The sequence below is a fragment of the Acartia tonsa genome, chromosome 9 (genome assembly GCF_053477335.1).
Source record: "Acartia tonsa isolate MP-2025a chromosome 9, ASM5347733v1, whole genome shotgun sequence".
NCBI classification, from domain to species: domain Eukaryota; kingdom Metazoa; phylum Arthropoda; class Copepoda; order Calanoida; family Acartiidae; genus Acartia; species Acartia tonsa.
Genome location: NC_137268.1, coordinates 42,566,793 through 42,593,990, shown reverse-complemented (window position 1 = coordinate 42,593,990; position 27,198 = coordinate 42,566,793). Strand labels below are relative to the sequence as shown.

The 27,198-nt window shown below is 31.4% G+C and overlaps 1 protein-coding gene across 1 annotated transcript in view; it reads left to right on the top strand.

Annotated features, from left to right (window-relative positions):
- LOC145328999 (tyrosine kinase receptor Cad96Ca-like) overlaps positions 1 to 25,088 on the top strand; it is a 38,581-nt gene extending 13,493 nt beyond the window's left edge. The window contains exons 5-14 of the mRNA XM_080172993.1: positions 7,126 to 7,221; positions 7,893 to 7,964; positions 13,185 to 13,293; positions 16,233 to 16,333; positions 16,679 to 16,774; positions 17,103 to 17,202; positions 18,434 to 18,574; positions 21,386 to 21,449; positions 21,755 to 21,857; positions 24,609 to 25,088. Of these exons, the coding sequence (XP_080029119.1) occupies positions 7,126 to 7,221; positions 7,893 to 7,964; positions 13,185 to 13,293; positions 16,233 to 16,333; positions 16,679 to 16,774; positions 17,103 to 17,202; positions 18,434 to 18,574; positions 21,386 to 21,449; positions 21,755 to 21,857; positions 24,609 to 24,719 (993 nt within the window). The 3' untranslated portion in view covers positions 24,720 to 25,088. The remainder of the gene's footprint in view (positions 1 to 7,125; positions 7,222 to 7,892; positions 7,965 to 13,184; positions 13,294 to 16,232; positions 16,334 to 16,678; positions 16,775 to 17,102; positions 17,203 to 18,433; positions 18,575 to 21,385; positions 21,450 to 21,754; positions 21,858 to 24,608) is intronic.
- The last annotated feature ends 2,110 nt before the right edge of the window (positions 25,089 to 27,198 follow it).

The following is a 27,198-nucleotide window of genomic DNA, read 5'->3' as shown; positions in this document are numbered from 1 at the left end:
AACATCGGGTACCAGTATAATTTATATACAGTACTATGTTCCCTCTCTCCCTTGGAGTAGATATATGGGACGGTCCACTTGTGATATAAAGGAATATTGCGACGACACATAAGTTATACATGTGTCAAAAGTCCCGCTCTAATTTAGATTTGGTTATCAAAACAAGTCACTATAGGGTGATGAGAGTTATGTCATGTGTTAAACATAGGGAGAAAAAGAGTGAGTGAGAGAGAGAGAGAGAGAGAGAGAGAGAGAGAGAGAGAGAGAGAGAGAGAGAGAGAGAGAGAGAGATAAGGAAGAGAGAAGAAAAAATATTATTATAATAGATAGAGAGAGAGAGAAAGAGTAATAGATAGAGAGAGAGAGAGAGAGAGAAAGAGGAATAGATAGCAGGGAGAGAGTGGACATTGATTGGACTGTTTTATCAAACTAGTCCCCAAAGTTTTATAATAACGAATTCTTATTTGTTGGCTTTCAGAATTTTGTTGCAATTTTATTAAATGGTTCATTAAGATGAAGTCCAAACTATTAAACCACTAATTGTAATCCACTGAAGGGGTTATTTTGTCTAACATCATTGGGGATTTACAACCATTTATCGGCCATTGTCTTATCCCTCTAGATCCCTGACTGGATAGAGCGAGAGAGATTAAATATGAAAGAAAAAAAAAACAAATATCTAAAATTAAATTAAAATAAAATAGATATTTGCATAATTAATGATCGCAATTAACCCTCACTTTTCATCGATTTAGCAATAAATTTAATAATTTAATAACTTTATTATCATATGGGCATAAATTAAGTTTGAAATTATTTATAATGATGATAAACAAAATTACCGCCTCTCTAGATTAACATTTTGGTTGAAAAATCTGAACACTGATAGTGTGGAGCCAACCATTTAAATTTCCCAAACGTATCCAAAGTTTTTTAACCACCTAATAAGAAAATGTGCTTGTAAAACTTTGGGTACCAGTGTTTTTTACAACCAATGTCCGCTCTCCACTTGCTGGATACCGACGTGCTCCTTTTTAAGAAATTTGAAGTTAATAAACATTTTATATATGATTAACTTCAATTAAACTACTACTACTGTTTATCAATCTTTTCATATCTATCTATCATTCTATTCATCCATCTATACATCCCTCCATCGATATATCCATCCATATATCAATCCATTTATGTATCCACCCATCTATCTATCTATCCATCCATATATGTATTCACCCATCTATCTATCCATCTATACATCTTTCTATCCATTTATATATCTTTCTCTTATCTATTTATCTATCTACCCTATCTATTGATCTAAAACAAGACATTAATCTAATCCAAATTTATACAGCTACCGCAACTTCATTAAGGAGTGCCATTTTAGTAACAAAACTACTCAATAATTCAAAATTATTAACAAAGCTACTATGTATATAGAAATGTCCGTCAGTTAGCAGACTTTCCGGGTTGAAAACTTCAGATTTTTTTTATAAAGTACGCCCAGTATACAATTACTTGGTCCGTCAATCTGTCGGCCAGGCTCCAAAAAACATTTATATACATTAATATGTAGAGGTTTCGTGATTTTCTACTATGTTCTCTTGTCCTTCTCTTTCTCTCCCCCTTTCTTATGACCACTAAACATGTACTCTATAACTCACTTTGTCCGTATGACCTTTATTACTTTTTGTATATTGCTTCTTATGGATGTTGTCATCCTTGTTTTTAAGATACTGAAATATTTTGGTTTTATTTCTCTGACCCGTATACCCCTTTTAGTAACACATCTACAAAATTATTGGTAGAAAAAAAGTGAAAATCAATCAAATTTTAATAATGTTATACAAAGCTTTTTATCCAACCAATAAGATAACGTTGTTATATAAAACTTTGGATACCTGTGTAATTTATAGTCCAATTTCCCCTTCCTCCCTGCTTAAAACTCAAAACCGAAGTATCTGAAATACTTCCTAGTCTTGACGGACTTATAGACAGGCAGACATACCCTCTTTATAGTATATCTGCGCTATTAAAAAAATATACCGTATATAATAATGTATCGTATGCAAAAAGTGACAAATTGATATATTGCATTTAGAAGCAAAATGAATATTTGTCTTTTTTGTCGTATCATTCTCTCTATCTCTTTCTCTCTCTCTCTCTCTCTCTCTCTCTCTCTCTCTCTCTCTCTCTCTCTCTCTCTCTCTCTCTCTCTCTCTCTCTCTCTCTCTCTCTCTCTCTCTCTCTCTCTCTCTCTCTCTCTCTCTCTCTCTCTCTCTCTCTCTCTCTCTCTCTCTCTCTCTCTCTCTCTCTCTCTCTCTCTTTCTCACTCTCTCTTTCTACTTCCCACCATCTCTCTTTATCTTTTTCTTTCTTTTTTTCACTTTAACTTTAACTCTCGATCTATCTATATTTTTTCTCTCTCTATTTTTCACTCTTTTTATTTTACTAGCGGCTTCGCTTCTAGCCTCTAGGGGCTGTGCCCCAAGAGGTTTAGTCAAAACAATTTTTCGTAATTTAGATTTTAAAAAATAAATCTAAAAAAAAAATTCTTTGGGGGAGGGGAAATTTTTTTTGTGGGGTGGGTAGTCGACCCCACTTTTTTAATTTTAGTTTTAAAAAAGTTTGGGAGGGTATTTTTAATTTTTGGAGGGGTTGGGGGTGTCACACCCCCCAAGAAAATAGTTATAAACCTTCCCGGGACCTATGAAAAGCTACCCTGTAAAGGAGAACCCGATCGGTTCAGCGGTTAGCGAGATACTTCGCTACAAACAAACAAACAGACAAACACACAGACAAACAAACAGTAGACATCGTTCTATTATAGATATCTCTTTCTACTTATTCACTCTTTTCCTAACCTCTCTCCCTTTTTCTCTATTTTTCATCTACTCCTGACCCGTTTTTTAGGCTTCATTTTTTGCTTACCCAACCCTTTTTTTAAGGACACACTAATTGACCATATCAGATTTTGATATATTGCTTATGAATTCTAGGCGTGTTATTTTCAGGGATCTAAAGGGATAAGACAATGACCGATAAATTGATTTACATCCCCAATGATGATACACAAAATTACACATTCAGTAGATTAAAATTAATGGATGAAACGTTTGAATACTCGACTGAGTGAATCAACCAATCAAAATTCACCGAAGTCCCCAGCCAACGAATAAAAAAAAGTTATTATAAAAAAAACAGTCCGTTTTTCCTCTTTTTCTCTGTTTTTTTTAAATAGCGCAGCTACTCCGTTAAATGTTTAGAATTTTGAATTTGCAAGTTAATTATATCCATAAGTAGCGCAGGCATGCAAGTTAAGAATTTCTGAAATAAGAAAACAACAGTAAACTGTAGTAGAGTTGAAGAACTTAAAATGAAAACCTTAAAATCAAAGTAATTTTATGTTGTATCATACAGAAATTCGATATTCAGTTAAGCAGACAAACCTACGAACATTCTCTAATTATAGAGTAGCCCTTGCTTAATAAAATATATCAATACAATTAAATTTTTCTTACTACATAACGTTCTTATTTTTGAGGAAATTTATTTAGGGTAAAAATAATTTGTTGAATGAGAAATTTAATGTTCCTATATCCATGATCACTTGCGATTCAAATGCTAAATAAATAACAGTTAAAGTATAAAAAATAAGATAAAACTCTAAAAAATATTTGATAGAAATTTTGTCAATAGGTATTTAAACGGTTATTTTTTTATGAAAATATAAACAGTTTTGCCAGTACTGTCAATAATAGTTATTTAACACATCGTAATATAGACACCTTTCCGCGGATATTAAAACGAAAATTACAACATAAAAACCAGTTTTGTTGGTCCCAGGGGGCTGAAGACCCCCCTTAACAAAACTGGTTTTAATTTTATTATTTTTATTTCAATACTCGTGGGAAATAGTTTGTAATACAATGCTATACATGATTTTTCAGTATGACTGAGAACCGGTTTAAATCTTGCGGATATTAATCGGTTTCGAAGCAATGCTGAATATGCATTTATATGACATATTTTGTTTGATGACTTTTAGAGTGTTTTTAGCATTAGAATTCCTAAATGCATCATACCAATTTAATTCGTCACATTTGCTTATATGTGCAAAAAAATAGATAGATAAAGTTATCCTTATATAAAAGTAACAGGATCTGTGTCTGTCTGTCTGTACCAAAGAATATCGTCAACAGCTCAACGGATATGGTTCTTCCATACAATGTAGCTTCTTATGGGTCCTGGGAAGGTTTAGAACTATTTTGTGTAAGGATATGATTAACATACCCAAAAAAATCGCCCCTAAAAAAATGGCCCCACCCCAAAGAAAATCTTTTAAAACTAAAGTTAGAAATTTTGGGAAGGTTTCATAGAATTGATATATCTATCCATTTATCTATCTCATTATATATCTATTTCTTTACCTATCCAGCCATCTATCTATCTAAGTAAAACCGCAAGCCTACATAATCAGACCCTTTCTTATATTTCTATCTATTAATATTTGCATCTACAACATTCAAAACAAGATACAATAATCACAAATCTTCATTCAACCTTCTCCATCTTCAAAAAAGTACACGGCTCTCTGGTTTTATTTGGAATTTGAAAGAAGAACAAAAACCTTACAATATTAAATGGGATATTGTTTCTTTGCAACCTACTTTTGATCCTGGATCTAACAAGTGTCAGCTTTGCTTAATGGAGAAAGTTTCAATTCTCAATTCTGACAAAAACTCATCTATCAACAAGCGGCATGAAATTTTCTCTAAATGTATTCATAGAAGAAATCATCTTTTGGCCAAACTGTAGCTGTTTAACATAGTTCTTTTTTATATTTTGTAATACAATTTTTTTAAAAATCCTCTAAAACATTTGTAAAAAATCTACGTATTTAGTTTTTATGAAAAAAATAGTTTCTTTCTGATGATTGCAAAAGCATGAAACTCTGAGTAAAAGAAAATAAAAATTTAAGATAAAATGTTGTTTTACTTTTAAGTATTAATATTTGTATTTATCTATCAAATTATCTATTAATTTATCTATCTATCTATTTAAAACCGCAAGCCCACATAATCAAACCCTTTTTATATATCTATCTATCCATCCATCTATTCATCTATCTATCATAGTAAAATCGCAAGCCCACATAATCAGACCCTTTCTTATATTTCTATCTATTAATATTTATATTTATCTATCAATTTATCTATTAATCTATCTATTCATCTATCTATCAAAGTAAAACCGCTAGCCCACATAATCAGACCCTTTTTATATATCTATCTATCCATCCATCTATTTATCTATCTATCAAAGTAAAACCGCAAGCCCACATAATCAGACCCTTTCTTACATTTCTATCTATTAATATTTATATTTATCTATCAATTTATCTATTAATCTATCTATTCATCTATCTATCAAAGTAAAACCGCAAGCCCACATAATCAGACCCTTTTTATATATCTATCTATACATCCATCTATTTATCTATCTACCAAAGTAAAACCGCAAGCCCACATAATCAGACCCTTTTGGACATTCAATGATCTAGGAATCGTGTTAGTTCTTACATTCAAATAGCTCTGTGTATCTTATTTAATAACACAGCTGCTATACAACTAGTTTATGGCCGTAAGTCGACTGTATAACAGTTTAATGTTATGTTGTTTTTAAGTTGAAAGATAAAAAGATAGATTGATGGATAGATGTAAATATTGGTCTAAAATAGGTTAGGTTAGGTTAAGTGTCCACTCCGATGTTTGTCCACTCCGACGTTTGGGACTCCTGCGTTTGTCGTAGGACCTTGGGAAGGTGAACGTACCCCATTAAAAATAGTTCTAAAACTTTCCACGACCTTTAAGAAGATTCGCTGTAAAGAATACCCATATCGTTGACGATACCGGCTATAGAGATCCTTTGGTACACACATAGACATCCAGTTACTTTGATATAAGGATAAATCTAATAATATACATTTTTACTCTAAATCGCCTCTAAAAATAATACCCCCCCCCCCCAAAAAAAAAAAAGCAGTAGGAGCTAGTATAGAATATTTATATAGTAAATGATAGATAGATTGAATATTGAATGACCAAAAGGTCTGATGATCATAGTATTATATGGAGTCTTTGCGGTTTTAAATTGTTTTCATGGGTGTCAACATTATTTCTTTATTTTCCGTAGATTTCATCTTAAAAAGGACAGAAAGAGTAAGAAAGGAAGTTAGGGAGAGATGAAAGGGAAAAACAAGAAATAAAATATTTAGAAACTGCGCAAAATAACGCAAAAATTCCGGCAACCCTATTCTCATGCATAATGTCATATATAACAATATATTCACGAATCCATATTTTTTTTTATTTCTACAGTTTATTTAATGTCGATTAAAAACATTTTTAGCCAACTTTTATTTTGTCTATTTTTCATTTTTTAAAATCTTTCTTTTACTCATCTCTCTCTGTCTATCTATCTTTCCTTTTTTTCTATCTCTGTCTGTCTGTCGACATAAAAAAAACTTTATATATTGATAGATTTGTTGAAACGTATGGACACCTAATAACCCTACATACATATATTTGATCACATCATATAATTACATAATTACTTCCTATATAAAAGTTACAAGCGGCTGTGCCCTTAACATATAGGGTATCTATATTTAAAGAGAGTGTGCCGAGGTAGAATTATTGTCTAGAACCATCCAAAGAATATAATTTTAAAATCGAATAGCCTAAAACCATCCTGAGATATATACAAAGCTTCCCTAAATTAAAGAAATTAATCGGTTTAGTTGTTGAAGTTAGTGTCCCTTTGAGGGTAGGTTTACCACCATTTTATTTTTGAAAACAATAAGCAAAGGTTAGGAGGAATAAAATACTCTCCCTCCCTCCCTCCCTCCCTCCTCAAAAAAAGCTTCCCAGAGCCTCTGCTGTGAGGGAGAAATCAATTATTTGATAAAGCAATTTGTAAGATCTTTTCATACAAACATTCAGACTGACTACTGGTATTCCCCTAGCTTTTTAGGGCTTTGATAAAGATTTGTGTTGTATAAATATCCATGAAGTTAGTTCAAAACTTTGCAAAAGTACAACAAATAATCTTTAATATCTTTAGATTGACGGTGTTGACACCACTGACGGCGGAATTTGGGAGTTCCCGAGATCTAATCTCCGCCTGCAAACCGTACTTGGAGAAGGAAATTTTGGAAAGGTAGGAAGGGATGATACTTGAGAATGAGATAATAGATAGATAGATAGATAGACGTGTAGATAGATAGATAGACAAGTTATGCGTATAGATTGATAGATAGTTTGGATATTAGATAGATGGATAGACTTCTAGATAGATTGATATGCATACATGTAGATAGAAATGTGGAGATATGTAGATTGTAGGTGGACCATCATATAGATGAATAGAAATCTACATAGATAGAGTAGACAAGTTGATAGATCTATTGACATGTAGATAGATGGGTAGACAAGAAATGTAGATTGATATATAGTTTGAATATTAGATAGATGGATAGACTTCTAGATAGATGGATGTACAATTAATTAAAAATATGAATAAGTAAATAGGAAGATGGAACATCAGATAAATCGGTAAATAGATAGATGGATCGACTTTTGATAAATGTTTTTTACATCTTGGTATAAAAACGATAGACACTAACTAAGCGTTAAAATCCAATTAAGAATAACTGATAACTTTTTTAGAATTTAGAGAAAATTTTCGACAATTATTAAAAAAATCATAAGATTCTTACAAGTTTTGTCAGCACGGGCATTCGGCCCCTCAGGGGTAACAAAACTGCTAATCTTGAATTTCATTGAATTTTGAATTGAATAACTGTTATAATTTTTATATATTTTTCTTAGGTTTGGAAGGCTGAAGCCGAAAACATTTGCGGTTTTCCTGGAACTAGCCTTGTAGCTGTGAAAACTGTTAAGGTATAGTTCTTACACAGAGTAACGGGATGTCTCAGTGTTTATGTGTGTGCGTCTGTATCAAAGCATTAAGTTAACTGCTGAATTGATATGGTTCTTTTTTACAGTGAAGCTTCTCGTAGAGAAATAGATTGGTGGATAGTTGGTTTGATGGATAGATAAATAGATACATACAGATTCAAAAATGGTATATGTAGATAGATAGATAGATAGAACGGGATAAAATAATTGAATTATTTTAATCCGTAATCCTTAACACCAAATCAGGACATACATACTTTTTGATGAATGCTATAGAGCAGTATGTGCTACAAAAATAATATAAAAAATAATTATTGTCTTAGACTCTTAGTAATGATTATTTTAAAATTAATTAAATGTTTCTAGCAAATTAGTTTTTCGGCAGTTCCTTTGAGGCAAATTGAATGTCTCTTTGTGTGTACCAAAAGATCTCGCTAACTGCTTAGCTTATATGATTCTCCTTTTGCGAGTCGCTGAAAGTATTTTAAGAGGATCACTTTTAGAAAAAAAATTCCAACATAAAGTAAAAGTTAAAGCGATGGTGTTATTACACGCATCCCCCTCCCCCCACTCCTCTCATTAAGGGGACCTTAAGGTCTCTAGGGGTGCATCTTAGGGGTCTAATAATCAAATATAAAAATAAAAAAAATATTTTTTTTATTAATTTGAATCACCCCTGATAAACCCATTCCATGTTTCCTACATTTTCCATTAACTTTTTACCACTTTTGTCTTATCTCATATAATTCTTATAAAAACTGCGGATAGATGCGTGGCTACTCTGTAATTTGGGAAAGTACGCCTTTCGGTCCTTCAGTTATCTATTGGCGGATTTAAACAATTAAAACCCACAAAATGCATAGAATATCATTTGGGAAGGGTGTAAATTACATTGATCACCAAAGTTTAATGAATAAGATATCTCAAATCTTGTTTGGGTTATACAAACCCTAATTTTACTATTAATATTAATTTTTATAAGGGGGTTATTGTGTTTATAATCATTGAGAATATACATCAATCATCCATTGACCTATTCATTATGATCCCTGGCTTTTATACTGTTGCGCTTCCTATGAACATAATTGTCTTAGTAAAAAAAATAGTTACTATACTTTTTTTCTTAATCTTGAAGTTTAATATAAAACAGTCAATTTTTAAGCCGGTCAATATTTATAACTTCATTGACAAATTTAATAATTTTCCAACATGGCTCCAAAACCGATATCCACTGGATAAGAACTGACAATTTTCCACGAATATTAAGATATAACACAGAAAATTCATACCATATTTTTTGCCCGGGACTTTTGACATTTGGGCTAACTAAACTGTTTTTAATCTTAGAATTTTTCCTTTTAATATCCGCGGAAAGCTGTCTTTAATGCGATGCCATAAATAAATATTCTACAAATAGTGAATGCTATTATGATGACCTTTATTTGTTATTTTATCATTGTATTTCACTATTTTTGTCTGGAAGTCCTAACTTCAAATGCCTTCACGCCTGTTCATGGGCCAAAGCACTTCCTCAATATTGCTAAAATTTCAAAAACTATTTGGTAACATTTTCAAAACACTCCATGTGTATGTAATTTTTTTTATAAAAAAATATGTTAAATATTTTAGCAAAGAAAAAGGCTCAAATTTAAAGTGTTACCCAACGTTTTTAATCAGAATTATTTCAACTGGACTATTATCTAATTTTATTCAATTTTACCCACAAATTTTAAATATTTTGTAATAGTAAAATAAAAGATTTTTATTTCCTACTTTTTTACTTTAGAGATGGATAATTCCAGGGAAGGAGGAGACATTGGACTGTTTTTTTACACTAGTCCTCAAAGCCTTATATTAACGCTTTTTTATTCGTTGGCTTTGGGACTTTTATCGAATTTTTATTGGTTGGTTCATTTATTTGAGTGTCTAAACGTTTCAACAACTAATTGTAATCTTCAGAAGGGGTAATTTAATAATCATCATTGGGGATGTACTACATCAATATATCTGCCATTGTCCTATCCCTTTAGATCCCTGGATGATTGATTTAACTGATGACAGACACACAGTAGACCAAAAATGAATGCGAGTTATTAAAGTACAAAATCTAATAACCACTAAAATATTAATGTACAATATTGGACCTTTAAATTTTGTAACTTATAAGCAATATAAAATTTATTTATTCAAATATTACACTTACATCATTTGAAATATATTGAAATCAAATAATTGGAATATATTTTTAAATCAAATATTGAAATTTTGTGTGCTTTAACTAAAAGTTCCAATCGAGCACTAAAAACCCTAAAAATTTTGAAATACATTAAATTACCTCCTCCAAAAAAAATTTAAACTCTCATTTTACGCTCTCCCCCCGGGCCTCTCATAATAAAAAAAAACTTAGTAGACCTAACCCAAGCGGGGCTACAAAGTACCCAATATAAACAAAATTTTGTTTTAAAATAATAAAAAAAAAATATTTCTCATAAAATAAGTAATAATTTTGTTTCCTCAGTAAAAACAAATTAAGGTTAAAAGGATCAAATTGATTTCTTTTAAATTTACCGACCATGATTCATGAAATGGCTAAATATATCAACACATGAACAATTATAATCATAATTAGCGCAGCAACAAAATGTAAATGCTATAAGAACTTGATATTTTAGTAATATTGTATCTAAATTTTAAAATGTTCTCAGTCCTCAAAACCATTATGGCTTTGAATATTATTAATATCCGATGGTTTAGAACCGGTTCTCCGGGACATATTGAAAAATTATGTACGGCAGACAATTTTCCACGAATATCTAAATAAAGACCTTAAAATGATACCAGTTTTGTTACCCAGAGCCTTCAGCCACTTAGGGCTAACAAAACTACTTTTAATCTGATAATCTTTATTTTAAATCCGCGGAAAGGTATCTATAATACTTTGCGATAAATAACTATTACTCTGTATGTTTGTCTTGTTACCTAACAAATAAAAATATTTCTTTTTAAAATTAAATTAAATTGTTGGTCACTATGATTGAATATAAAAAGTGCAATTGCAACAGTTGTTTTGCTTTAAAAGGACTCTCCACAGAAAAATCAACTTTGGATTTTTGAAAATCTAACCTGAAACTATTATTCTCTGTTCAATTTTAGGCATTTTTTGTTTTTGTGGCATCGCGATCGAAGCCCTTTGAAAATTTTGTCCGCCGCCTATTTGTACTGCCGCTATAACAATATATACTACACTTTCCTCCACTCAATATGTGTTCGCCGCTAAAGAACATTTGCTCCATTGCAACCGGCCGCTCTACGATTTATCCTCTTCCTTGACTGGACAATCCTGCCGCCTCCATTTTGTGTTCGCCTCCGCCAAATATAACCATCTTTTGCCGCAGTTGCCGCATTCATCGCCCTTCTCCGCCGCTACTCCGCTATACATTGCGTACGTAGCTATACACAACACCCCTAGCCTCCATTTAATTTCTAAACAAGGGAGAGGGGAGCATGTATTAAAAAGCGACGTACAGCGGAGTAGCGGCGGAGAAGGGCGATGAATGCGGCAACGGCGGCAAAAATAGAAGCTAAAAATCACTAAAGCGGCACAAATTAAATGGCGGGAGGATTCACTTAAAGGAGGTAAAAAATTTCAAAGGGCTTCGATCGCGATGCCACAAAAACAAAAAATGCCTAAAATTGAACAGAGAATAATAATTTCAGGTTAGATTTTCAAAAATCTAAAGTTGATTTTTCTGTGGAGAGTCCTTTTAAGTTGACTTTTTTGTGTAAAATCAATCAACCAAAAAGCATTAACTTTAAATGCTGAGTTCATTAGGCGCAATTTCTAATCAATCTAGAATTAATAGTGCAGCGACTATATAAACTTATAAAGGTAATACTCTTATTATTCCTGAAACAATTAGGCATGTTTAAGTATTCATTATCTTAGGCAGCAAGACTGCTTTGTGACTGCTTTTTAAGGCCGCTTTTTCAGCTTCTATATAACTAGGGTATGTCCAGAACAATTAGGCATGTTTAGGCCTTTATTATCTTTAGCAGTACGACTGCTTTATGACTGCCTTTTTAGCTGCTTTTCTGTTTGTGCCTTCCTATATTTCAACTATACAAAAACGCCAATTTAGTAAGTGTACTTCTTAAAATTCAATTATAATTCAAATAACTAAATAACAAATGACCTATACAATTTTTTCATCTTTTTAGCAGTTAAATAACCCGCCATTTTTTTAAATAAAAAAGTATCCTTTAATCTCTTGTTTAAAGCCAATAATCAGAAGAAAAAATACTGGTGGTTCTAAAGTGAATTAGTCCCAAAATATGACAGATCAGTTGCAGGCTAGCGAAGGTTCAAAATATACTGCAATAATTAAATATTAAACAAGTTTACAAAATTTAAAAACTTAAAAAATTTATTGATCATTTTGTTTTATTGCATTGAATAATTCATTATGAAATGCAAGTTAACTTAGGGAGGGAGAGAACAATGGCAAGTGAATAAAACTATAATTAAGCATCTCCCCCCCCCCCCTATTTCTCTAAAGGAGTATTAAAGAGAAAGATTAATTTGTCGTATCGGAATGGCAATCTTTTAGAATTTAGCCAATCAAAAAAATGTCTTCAAAGAAAGTATGTAAAACCAGAATTTCTCCAGGGATCTAAAGAGATAAGACAATGGCCGATAAATTGATCTATATCCCAATGATTATACACAAAATTACCCCTTCTGTAGATAAAAAATTAGTGGTTGAAACGTTTGAACCAACCAAAGTTCACTAAAGTCCCTAAAGTTGTTAAGCGAAGAAATAAGAAAACGTTATTTTAAAACTTTGGGAACTAGTGTAATAAACAGCCCATTGTCCCCTCTCTCTTTTGAATTTTTCCTTGATATAATAATTTTTTTTTTCAAATTCAGTAGGGCAAATCTAAGGGTGTGGATTTGCCAGGTATAGTCAAGTTATCTACCTTTTTTAATATTGGAATAATACACGGCAGCAATGTTGAAAAGAGACTATCCAAGGAAAAACACACAGCTCAATTTGTAGGAATATATTTCGATTAAATCACATCTAATCCTTGTCAACCTTCTATTATTCTTTACTGTACAGTGTACAAAGGTATTAAAAAAATAGATTTCAACATTAGAGTACCATTATTACAATTTTAGAGTACCAATTATTAAAATTTCAGGACAATGGAGGTAAAGAAGTAGAGGACCTGGTACAGGAAATGAACATCATGAAAGAGATAGGAACACACCCCAACATTGTAACTCTATTGGGAGTATGCACTGAACAAGGTAACTTATATCTTGCTAAGTTTAGTGTGGTAGGGTGAAGCGGTTCAACCCTACTGAGCGAGTCCGGTCAAAAAGGCCTTAAGGATTCTATCAGTAAAGAACTACAAGTAGTTACAATTTGAATATTTTATTTGAACTGAATATACACAACAAATTAATGGCTTTATATACAAACAGATTACAATAGTGGGTTAGGTAGAAAATGGGTGTGGAGAAGATGGGGGGCTACAGCCAGGTGAATAGCAGATGGGTAGGCCCTGGTAGGGGGAAAGGTAGACGTCCCCCGGAAAAGGGTAGGTTACTGGAACATGCAGGGGGGAGGGGCAACTCCCTCCCCATATCGGCGGGTGATAACTTTGACCGCTTTCTCTGATGGTCAAACAATGGAAAAATGGGTTTGCTAGAAATGTGATAAGGAGGGAATTAAACATCTGGGTGTTATTGGCAGTCCCGAAGCATAGCTTGCTCTAGAAAGTGACAGTCTGTCTGTCCGACTACCACATTTAGAAACGTTAGCATCAAAGTACATAATTTCACAGTCGTTTGTTTCAAACCTTTAGCATCAGGGTACAAAATTTTGCTATGTTTTAAATCTTTAATATCAAAACGTACTAAATATACTACTTTTCAAACCTTTAAAAATTTTGTACCGTTTCGAGCTTTAAACACCAAAAATTTATTATATTCGCTGTGTTTTGAACATTAAACAACAAGGTGCTAATATTTGCTATGCTTCAAACCTTTAAAATCAATTCACTAAATATGCTACGTTTCGAACTTTTAACATAGATTTACAAAATTTTGATTTATTTTGACATGACGGTACAGAATATTTGCTGGGTTTTAAACATTAAACAACAAGATACCCAACCCAGTTATACTTACAGTCAATATTTTTAGATGAAATGTTTTATTAAATATTAGTTGCATTAAACTGTAAAATGAGAAATGAGTATATTTAAAACATAATTTAAAAGGCTAAATTATTGGCGGGTTCAGCGATTAACAAGGGGGATGTGAAACCATTTAGGGGTAAAAAAATGGAAGGTAACTTCCAAACTTTAATTTTGCACCCCTCTACCGCACGCCACTAGGATGAACATATAGGTAGTTATTAAAAAATGTATAATTCGAGCATCATTAGGTCATATAGTTTTTATTCAAATAAGGATAGTATTAACCATAGGTAATGTAAAATCATTTATAAAATCATTAATAGCATCGTATTACAGACAAGTTTCCGTGAATATTGATATAGAAATAATGAAATTAATTCCAGTTTTCTTGGTCCAGGCCTTCGGCCACTCGGGGCCAACAAATTGGGTTTTAATATTTTTTATTTTAATATCCACGGAATGCTGTCTATTCTATCCTTAATTTTAATGTACTTATTGCTAATTTTACATTATTTTTTTGTGCATACTTTTCATATCTTCAGTTACATGAAACAGATTCGATGAACCCGGTATTAGTGTCGGACTGATTATGACGTAACAAAAAAATTAGCCAATGAGAGGACATTATTGACCAATGGTAAAATTCATAGTAGCCTCTCATTGGCTATTTTTTTTTGTTACGTCATAATCAGTCCGACACTAATACCGGGTTCGATTCGATACTCATTGGTTAGTGCAATTCCGATAGGAAAAAAATCAATCTGTGAATAAACATTAAACAATTTGCCACATTTAAAGACTAATTGACAAACGGACAGACATTTTATAATACTAAAATACAAATTCCTTATTTATACAAAACAGATATAAAATGTGAAAGAATTAAGCGTAAAATTAAATGTTCTGCTTATATAAGAATTTAGCTAGATCATGTTCCTATCTAAAAATCTATCAGTCACCCTAATATAACACCAAAATAACAGTATTTAGAACACCTTATGTCTGCTGTGATTTAAGGATATTTAATATCTATAGAACCAGCATATATTGCTAGATTAAAAAATGATTTATTGACGACACAGTATAATTCCATATTTATCTATATCTATAAGGATATCAAAAGATTTTTTAATTATTTGGATATTAAATTTAAATGCCCAGTCTTGTGTTATGAGGAAATAACGTTTTTAAAAAATGTCTACATTTACCGTTATTGTTACGGATATTAATTTTTAATTTTTGAGTTTTTAATTTATCAACTTCTTTAATCAATGTTTTTATTTAAACAAGGATGACATCATTCATAAGTATCGAAGCACAAAAATGATAAAAATATTATGGATATGACATAGGGACTGCAGATATTCAATGTCCGTAAATCAAGAATAAATGTATAGAAAAAAAGAACTCACGAAACCTTTATCATGTATTTTTATATGTTGAAAATATTTGTACTTTTGAAGCATGGCTGCCAGACCTAAGAACCAAGTAAGTCAGAGAATCTTGAAAAAAGATTCAGCCTTCTATCTTGAACAGTGGACAAGAAAATCACACGTCCTCCATAGCGTTAAGTAACTTACGGACGGACAGATAGACAAAGATAATTATAGAGCAGCTTCGTTAATAATAAATGCTTAGCTTCTCTCACTCTGTCTGTATTTTTAAAGATACAGTTAAATCATTCCTTTTGCTACAGTATTTAGATGAATTGAAAAACAATGTATATTGACGTTCACGTTAAAGGTTTAATCATTGTATCCTATTATATAAAGTAGTTATCGTTTTTTGTCTGTCCCGAAGGATCTCGCTAACCGCTAAACCGATATTGTTCTCCTTTACAGTGAAGCTTCTTATAGGTCCTGGGACAGTTTTAAACTATTTTTGGGGAGGTTGTCTTCACCCCCTCCCTCCCAAAAAATATGGGATGAGGTCGACTTGTCCCCCTCCTACCTTCTAGGGGCGTAACCGCTATTTTTAAATAATCTACAGTTAGTTTATCAAATTATCTATCTATCATCTAATTTGTCTATCTATCTATTTTAGAGCCATTGCTTTTAATAATGGAGTACGTCATGTACGGCAAGCTTTTAACCCATCTGAGAGAGCAGAGAGCCAAACAATCATCATTCTTCAATTTTTCAAAGGTAAAATTATTATCAATAGTGCTGATACTGTATATACTTAGGTTTTGTCCGTATATATGTCAGTTAATTTAAAATTACTTAACTAAGTTGTCATTTTAACATTAGTTTTGCTGAATACATTCTCTCCTTATCTATCTTTCTATCCCGTTTTGTCTTTTTTCTCTCTTTGCTTATAACTTTTTTTATATTTTTTAATGGTTTTCTGTCCTTAGATTTCCATCTCAATATATTTTGTCCTCTTTCTTTCTCCAACTCTAAAGTTACTTATTATCTCATTATGTGTACCCATTTACTCCCTCCATTAAGATAGATATACCTACCTCCATTGATGATATTATAATTCAGGAAACCGACGAACTCCCTGACACTCTGACCGCCAAGGATTTGACAAAATTCGCCTACGGAGTAGCCAAGGGGATGGAGTATCTTGTTTCCAAAGGGGTAAGTTACACAGTTCTAAACTAAATCCTTTGGGACTAAATCCTTTGAATGTTAAAATGGTTAGAAATGTTAAAAAAATTAAGTATCTGGTTAGAGTCTAGTGCAAAATTAATTATACTAGAGAAATTAAAAATGGTGTCTTATAAATATTAATCATAGTGAACTTTTAAAAATGTACGAAAATATGGAAACTAGGAAAACTTTATTTTACTGTCAAAACAAAAAATTATTGTTTTATGTTTAGAGCGAAAATTCATTTATCGTTATCATTGTCCATTACTTAATTCTTTGATAGATTGATAATTAGTTTAAAACTATGTTATTCCAGATAATTCACCGAGATCTGGCAGCCAGAAATATTTTGGTGGACCACAATAAGCTCACTAAAATATCTGATTTTGGACTCTCCAGGAATCTTAGAGATATTGGTAAGTTATGATTGATAGATAAATAGTTAGATAGATAGATCAGATAGAGAAGGGGGACTATGGGCTGTTTATTACACTAGAACCCACAGTTTTATATTAACCTTTTCTTATTCGTTGGCTTAACAACTTTGTGGACTTTAGTAAATTTTGATTGGTCGATTCATTAAGTTAAGTGTTCAACTACTAAATTTAATCTACAGAAGGGGTAATGTTGTGCTTTATCATTGGGGATGTACATCAATTTAGCGTCTATTGTCTTATCCCTTTAGATTCCTGTAGATATATAGATAGATAGATGGTTAGAAAGATAGATAGACAAACAAGTAGACTAAACACAAATATATATTGACAAATAATAGATAGATAATGTAATAAATAGCAAATAAATAAATAGAAAGATAAAGAAACAGACAAATAGATTAAACAATGCCAAAACTATAAGACTAAAAAATATTAAGAATTAAAGACATACAAACATATGTATAGACTTATAATCAAACAAACAGATATTGACAAATAGATATAGGATGATAAGTAGACAAATAGATAAACAATAGGATACATGAAAAGAATAAAAAATAGATATTGAAATAGATAGATAATTACATAGCCATACAGGCTGATACAGAAAAATTATTTTAGAAAGACCAATAGATAACAAAAATATGAATATATAGATAGACCAATAGATTTACAAATTATGGACATATAGATAGACCAATAGATAGACAAAAATATGGACTTATAGATAGACCAATAGATATACAAAAAATATGGACTTATAGATAGACCAATAGATATACAAAAAATATGGACTTATAGATAGCCCAATAGATAGACAAAAATATGGACTAATAGATAGACCAATAGATATACAAACTATGGACTTATAGATAGACCAATAGATAGACAAAAAATATGGACTTATAGATAGACCAATAGATAACAAAAATATGAACATATAGATAGACAAATAGATAGACAAAAATATGGACTAATAGATAGACCAATAGATATACAAATTATGGACATACAGATAGACCAATATACAATACAAAAATATGGACATATAGTATAGATAGACAAAAATATGATCATATAGATAGACCAATAGATAAACTAATAGATAGACCATTAGATAGACCAATAGATAGGCCAATAAATAGTTCAATAGATACACAAGGTATGGAAAAATAGATAGACTAACTCTATATCCTGCCCTCTATTGCAGGTAGTGAAATGTACGAGCAGAAGACCAAGGGGGCGCTTCCCATCCGTTGGATGGCCCCTGAATCCTTGTACTTCTCAGTATTCACACCCAAGTCGGATGTGTGGGGATTCGGAATTCTTATGTGGGAGATTGTTACTCTAGGTAGGTGTAAACGCGGTCGCTAATTGTTAGGCTTCAAGTACCAACTTAGACCAAGGAGGGAAGAGGACGTTGGACTGTATATTAAAAGGTTATATAACCACATTACCTTATTCGTTGGATTATAAACTTATGGAACTTTTATTTAATTTTATTGTTTTGTTCCAAACTAATAACTTTAATCTAAGAAAGGGTTCATTTTGTTTGTTATCATTAAGGAAGTACATCAATTTTTCTTCCATTGTCTTATCCCTTAAGATGCCTGAACTTAACCGAGTCAAAAAGACTTTCAAGCTGCAACTTAATGTTTCAACGCGATTTCAAGACAAAGTCCATGCAATCAAAGAGCTGGTTGTCTGCAATATTAGCCATACTTTTAAGGATAAAAGTAATGATCAAGTTAAAAATAACAAACCTAATAAAACAAATCAAGAATTTATGTTAAAGTTGATAGGTAATTAGTAAAAAAAATTTAAGTAAATAGAAGAACTATTTGAATAATTTTTAGCTTTATAAATGTACAATATACTTGGATGCATTTATCCTTTCTCCGCCATTTATTAATGATTAAATCGAAATTTCGATAAAAAAAAAAACTGTGATGCCTAGAGGAATAATGCCAACTGAGTTTTACATAGACAAAGGGATATTGCATCTAAGAAAAAAAAATATTTCGGGCTCTAATAATTGTTTTACTAATGCTGTTCTCATATCAACTTAAACATAAGTAAAACAAAATCTTCCAAAATAGTTTACACTTTCCCAGGACCTATTGGAAGCTACATTGTAAAGGATAACCATATCGGTTTATTGGTTAGCAGATCTCCTGGTACAATCAGACTTATAGACTCATAAACATCCTATTACTTTTATATAAGGATATAATATCCCAATAGACAAATAGATAATAAATCTTCCATGATCTCGTTTACCAATTAACTAAAACTATTAATGATAGTCATTAATTTAATGACAGAATAGTTTTCTTCGGATGCGTTATCTTTTTCTCTGAATTTTTCATTGTGTTTTTTAAGATAAATATTTGAAGAAAAATTTTGTTCTGATTGATTGAAATATTTTGGCAGTAAATTATATTGCATTTTGTCAGGGTGGTGTGAATATAAAACAACATAGCAAATTATATTGCATTTTATCAGGCTGGTGTTAACAAAAACCAGCATACATTTTCAAATATCTATTAGCAAAAGTATTTAATGTAAAACATATGAAACCCAACAACAACAAAAAACATTAAATGTATTTTAAGGAGAACAAAATGTGATAGTATTTGTAATCTAAAGTTTATTTAACTTTATTTAATAAAGTTAGGTTAAGTAAGGTTTAGTACCCGTAGGGATAAGGTCACGAAGGTTTAAAATAAGAAAGGAAACAACATTAAAACTTTTCCATAAAAAGGGGTATAGTCCCTTTCGTGGCAACGCTCCTTAAGAGGCGATTCTTCGTTTTATTCACAGTAGCTTTTCTCCTATTTTTAGCCCCTCTAACTCTGCGGGGCCAATTGCCTGACCCTGTGGGGCAATCACCTAACCCAATATAACCTAAAATAACCTATCAAAAGCCATTTAAAAAAAAACGACAAATCGCCCCTTAAGTTGCGTTGCAACGAAAGGGACAATTCCCAAAAATAGTTTTGTTAAATAACCAAAAAAGGAACAGAGGGGACAATTTTAAAAGAAAAATTAAATGCAAAGGAAATAAGTTTAATTTAATTTACAATTCTTTCTCCTAATGCAAGCCACTAAATACCAGATTCAATCATAAGTATTGAGAGAAGGATAAATTGATAAATCTAACGCCCGTTGTACTCTCCCTTTTTCCCTGGAGAAAAATGCAAACACAAATTTTTGATTGATTTGTTTTTAAACAAGAATTAACAATTTTTCTTCATCTTAGGACAAATTATTATCCTGGAAAGTTTTTTGTAAATAGCGCAGCAACTATAAAACTAAAGTATGTCCGTCCAGCTAGCATTTAAAGAATGAATGTTTTCGTTGATTTGCTATCCTTTTTTAGTGTTTTTGGTATGATTTCAATAACCACTGAACAGATTGAGTTTGAAGCTTCTTATAGGCCCGTGGATAGTTTTAGGCTATCTAATTCTAATATATAAGTTTGGTTAAGCTCTTTTCCTTACTTCTTCGAATACATAGCTCCTTATGACTTCTATTCTGGGATCTTATCCCTTCACCAAGAGTTTCTCTTTGACTTCAAGTGATTGTCCGAGGACCTTCGTTTATTTTAAATGATCGTGTTGCTGTATCACACAAGGATATAAGGTTAAGCAATATCAAACTGGCACTCAACCTTTTAGTAGCCCAATATTTGTCTGTGAGTCCTAACTTTGATTAGAGACAAACTTCAACCAATCACCTTAGATTGCTTGTCGCCGATCATGTTACCATTGCCGCGGGTTAATTTTCTTTTGAGTACTTGTGGAATTGACCCTATCCTAGGCGGACAAACGAATCAACTGACATTGTTCTACTTTGTATTATACTAGCGGCTACGCGTCACCCCTAGAAGCATTTGGAATGAAAAAAAAGTCGACTCCCCTTTAACCGATTTTCAATTTGAGTTTTAAAAAGAAACAGTAAAAAGTGATTTTTTTATTGGGGGGGGGGGTATTGGGAGGGTGTAGATACCATCCCACAAAATAGTTAAAACCTTACCTAGACATATGTATGTAAAGGATAACTTTATCTGTTCAACGGTTAGCGAGATCATTTGCTACAAACAAAAAAGCTTACTATTTCATTTAATAGGATCCTAACTATGATTGTTTTATAATTACAGGTTCGACACCCTACCCTGGTATGGGGGCAAGAGAGGTCATGAGAAGAGTTAGAGATGGATACAGGTATGCATATTTTATCAGTATGGCTTCCAAACCGATTAATATCCGCTAGATTAGAACCATTATTTATCACCCAATGCCTTATCAATGTGTCACTGCTAGCTTTAAAAACATGGATGACGACGACATCCATAGTGGCGAAGACATGAAATGGAAGAACAAATGAACATTTACACTTGTAGAATGTCAGAACATAATAAGCAGAATATAAATACACAAATCTAAACAAAATTGTAAGTAAATGTGTTGCATAGGATGATAATAACATACAAAAATTTATTTTCAAAAAATAAAATATTTTGTTTTAGATTGGAGAGACCAGCCCACTGCCACCCTCAACTCTATGCTTTAATCCAACGTTGCTGGTCAGGGGATATGAACAAGAGACCTGATTTCTCAGAATTAAGAAAGGTAAAAACAATCCCAAAAATAATAATTTCTTTAACCCTATATGATAAAAACTAGATGTTTAGACAGAAAGGTAGATAATTGTTTGGCTAGGAAAGACAAGGGCCTGATTTCTAATAATTAAGAAAGGTTGAATGTTTTTTTAAAAAAAAAGAAATAATGAGTTTTTATACAAGAAACAAACGTTTATAGTCTTTCATACCTATAAGATTAGAGGAAGATATATAGATACATAGTTGCTTTTTAGACACATAAAAAAAAGGATGTATGATATTTTTCCATAGTCGTTTAATTAGTCTTTAAAAGCTGAAAACACAAAATTTTCTTAATAGTTAGATAGATAAATAGAATGCTAGATTGATAGGTAAAAAGATAGATTTGGAGATAGATAGATAAATTGACATTCTTGTTATAAGTAATAAAAAATCGTGGTCATTCAAAGATTGACTTTACACCCCCCCCCCCCTCCCCACCCTTTGAACTGAGCCTTAGATATAAATATTTTGCACAGGTATTCTTCTTTATTTGATCAACACAATAGAACAAAGACATACGCACACACAAGAACAAGCATTTACATAAGCTGCGCAGCAATATCTAGACTATACAAGAAGGGGGTGGGGCATTAGGCGGTAAATTACACTTTTTACCCAAAGTTTTATAATCATGTTATCTTATTAATTGGCTTAAAAACTTTGGGTACTTTTTGTTGAACTTTCATTGGTTTGTTCCAAACTAGTATCAAAACTCTTCAATTAATAATTTCATTCCGCGGAGGGTTAATTTTGTTTATAATCAATGGAGACGGCCATCAATTTATTGTTCATTGTTTTATCCCTTAAGATTCCTGAGACTATTATATTCGGACGTACGAAAATGCCTTATCTATAGAGGAGCTCCGCTTCTAGAATAGAAAGATACTACACATACTTATTCAAAAATTTATGATCCATTCTGTTTATTTTACACCACTTGCACATTTCTGCTGGTTCTAAAAATATTGTAATGGTATACTGTGACAGTAGCATTGTAACCTGACATTGACAGATACTGAGCTGTAATTCTACTCTCATTGTTTACTTTAGAAATATACTCTTTTATTTATTTATTTGCTAACAAATATAAAGGATTAAAGGCATATATTTTGCCAAAAGATTTATCCTATTTGTAAAATGTATCTTTGTGTTTGTTTGCATGAAAAGATCTCAATAACTGCTAAGCAGATATGGATCTCCTTAAAGATGAATATTTTCAAATTGCCTAATAATAAATATCACCCATACCTAAAGGAAAGAAGGTATCTTTTGATATCTCAAACAGGCACGTCAAAGCTTTTTTTTGAGGGGGTTAAATGAGGGTTTTCAAGGGTTTAAGATAGTACCTAACCCCCAACCTAGGGCGTCTACGATTTCAAACTCAACAATCATTTTTAAAAGACACTATAAAACTTTTAAAATTTAAAGCTCAATAACCAATATTAAATTGTAAATTATAATATGCCTTATATCCCTTAGATCCTTGCAAACACAAGAGGCTGACAATTAGACATAAAAAGGCATGCATATACACATAATACAATGTTTTGGCGGGTTTTATGGATTTCAAATGCAATAGAATCACAGTAAAAGTTTAGCTGTATGCTGTGATTTTATCTGATGTTACTGATGGTCTGCAGAAATGTAGATATTTAATGCAAACATAACACAGTGTTTGAATGCACAACAAAAAGATGTTGGTAAATTGATAGATAGATGCTTATGATAATGATTAGATGAATAAGTAGATGTAAATAGATGGATGTATGCTAGTTAGGATAATGATAAAATATTTAGATATGTATACATAGAGATAGATTAATCATTAGATAAATATGTAAATAGTTATATAGATAGATAGGATTAAATAAATATATAAATAGGATAAGATAGATAATTATATCATATAGGTAGATGATCATATATTCATCTTGTTAAAAACAATTTTTAAACCAGGTGCAAAATAATGCTATAAAAAACTTGTAAATTGGAAATAAAAGCATCTATGGTATTATGGCTGCATTTTAAACACGCAAAACGTGCTACATAAAGCTTCCTTTCACTGACTCTAAATACCTAAAGTTAAATGCAAACATCTCGGATACGCATATTCCTACTTTTAGGGAAGCCTAATCAGTGCCACACATAACATCTAGTGTTAGTCATGCAATTTAAATTTTATAAATATTATGAAAAATTGTAAAGTACACCTGGTACTAAGCAGTAGCTTGGTGTACTATTGTATGTACTGCTTCGTAAGACGGGGCCTAATCTGTCCCTGAATAAATGTTTTTTTATGTTTTTTTATCTAACAATGATAAAATATTATTTTTTGAGTTTTACCGTTTATTTCATCCTTCTACGTTTCTTTTAACACCTATCCTTGTCATTTTCTTTGAATCTTCCACCTCCTTTTTGTAACAATAAAAGTAAAAATATTCTATAATTATGACATTTATTGAATATTAAGTATTTTTTTTTCCTTTGCATATATGGCCCAATGCAGTTATAACTGATTCAAAAGAAATGCCAAAGATTTACATGATTTATTTACCTTCAGCTGAAACAAACAGCTGAATTGATTCAAAAAACTATTTAGTAATATCAGCTTATTTAGTTCGTGATTTTAGGAGCAACGCTTTGTAGTAAAGACGACCTTTCTCCAGATTTTTCTTGCAGCACATTTTTAATAGCATTACATAATATATTTTGTTTCTAGGACCTTGCGAAGCTGCTTGAGGACCAACACGGCTACATCGACCTACAGAACATCTCCGACACCAAGTACTACTCCATGGATCAGAACCCGGACGAGGAAGAAAAATTGTAAATGTCGTCTATGTGTTTGGCGCATTTTCTACATATGTTATTTTTGTATTGCGCGCCATTTTTATCAAATTTGGCGCATTTTTTTATCAGCGCCATTATTTTCGCGCCTTTTTGTCCATCCTTTTATTAAATGGTCGACTTTTTAGTGTGCTTTTAAGCAATTAGAACAAAAAAGGAAAATATATATTATACTTTTTCCTTTATTATACTGATGAAAAATGTGTTTTTTTCCCCTTATTTTGTAGAAATTTTCACCGTTTCATATGATACTTTTTTCCCTCATAAGAGTAAATACTTGATTCTATGGTACTTTTACCAAGTAGTTATCATATGATTACAGTGTGTTTACTTAAAAAGTGCCAAGTTTCAGGTAGATCATACTGTAGCTTTATTTTTTTGTTTAACAGGGTGTTTTTAATTAGGGTTGGGCCGGATATCTGGCCAACGTTCGATATCTGGCAATTTACCGGATATCCAGCCGGATAACCGTATATCCGGCGTTAAAAATCAGCCGGATATCATTTAACCGGATAGTTTTAATATCCGGTATCCGGCCGGATATTGAAAATGACCGGATAACCGGACAGACCGGATATCCGGCCCAACCCTATTTTGAATACATAAAAATAGATTAATTTTTAAAAACACCCTGAATGATTTTATTTGTAAAATTATGAAATATTATGAGTAAAATTTATATCTTTATTCATTTCCTAAAAGATTTATAATAAAATACCTTCTTGTAAATGAAGTGTTCCTACTGCCAAAAACCTTTACAGTGTATTAGAACCAAGTTTCTCCTAATCCCTATAATCAAAATTGTTTGTATAACTTTGTAATTAATTGTCCTTGTTAGGCTTATTGCTTTTTTAAAAATCCTTTTCTAAGGCTAAAAAAATTGAAACTAAAATTTCCTTATTTTTTTACTTTTTTATAAATGAGCCTTTATTATTACTGTGATATGAAAAAATCTGTATATTTTTATACTTTTTATCTATGCATTAATGTAAAATTAATTTATTTTGCAGAAAAAAGCAAAATATTCCTATTACTATAACCTTTAAATATCCTTTCCATAGAGTTTTTTTTATAATAAAATTGCTGAAATTATTTTTTTTTTACACACACTGTTTTTCTGTATATATTTTATATGATTAAAAAAAACTTATTTATTTTCATATAAATTATATATATAAATAATATATGAATTTTAAAATTATTATAGAATAGAATAATATATATATCTAGTCTTTTTTTAAACAGTTTGAGTGCTTTTATTAGTTTATATTAATTTTTATGTATCTTTTAATGTTATTGAAATTAAACTGTAAATATGAACAAAAATATATTAATTTATTTGTTGATTTGAAATAAAAATTGTAAAATAAAATATATTGTTTAGATTACTTTGGGTAAAATCTTGAACAAGTATGACAAGATTCATAAGTATCGAAGCTCAAACTGAACAATTGACATACAAACAGAACAGACAGAGTGGGTTATTATTATTTAGGGTGGTGGGGACATTGGACTGTAAGTTACTCTGATTGAGAAAAAAAATTGAAATAAAACATTGATAAACACTAAAAAACATTTAACAACTTTGAAAACATTAAAAAGATATGTAATTTTAATATGCTGCCTCCAACTGAAGGAACTACTTACCAAAAAAATGGAGACTATAGTAGCAATACAAATTGCTTAACTAAATTTTCTGTCATAATATACACGTATTCATTAAAACTTGTATTTAGAAAAAAAAATCACGCAACCTTCTAGAAAATCATTAAAGTTTCCTGTCCTGTAATAAAAAGTAGCAAGGATTTTCTTATCTGTAGCTTAAGATTTCGATAACTAGAGAACCGATTGAGTTCTTCCCTTTGGGGAATATTTACATAGGTCCTTTAGTAATAATATAAAGTAGTTGAATTTTTTTGTTTGAAGCTAAAGATTTTGAAAAAGGCTGGTCTGAATTGATTGTACTTTTTAGGGAAGCTTTATAAATGTCTTTAGGTGGTTTTAGCCTATTTCTCTGACCTTATTGGCCTTCCTCTAGCAGCTAGGGGCAAAGCAACCAGTTAATTATTAAAAACCTTATCACCTTTTTACAATGGGTGTCTTTCCAAATCCAGTAAAATTTAGTAGCTTCTAAAGGCGAAGCTCTTTATAGTGCCTATACAAAATTTACGTCATACAATACAAATGACAATTGACAGGCCACTACACAGACTAAATTACCAATTGCAAAAGCTTCCCCAAAGGCATAATTATATTAAGGGGAATTTTAACGTCTTGAGTATTACCCTATCCCAGTATTCCCAATGAAATATATGTTTAATTTTGACACTGCAGGATTTGAGATGGAGATATTATTTTTCCAAGTTTAAAGAAAACAAAAACAACTTGATGTTATTTCCCCTTATATCATGGCTTGGCAGCCGACAAATCTACCAACAAAATCTCGGCAATTTTTTTGTAAG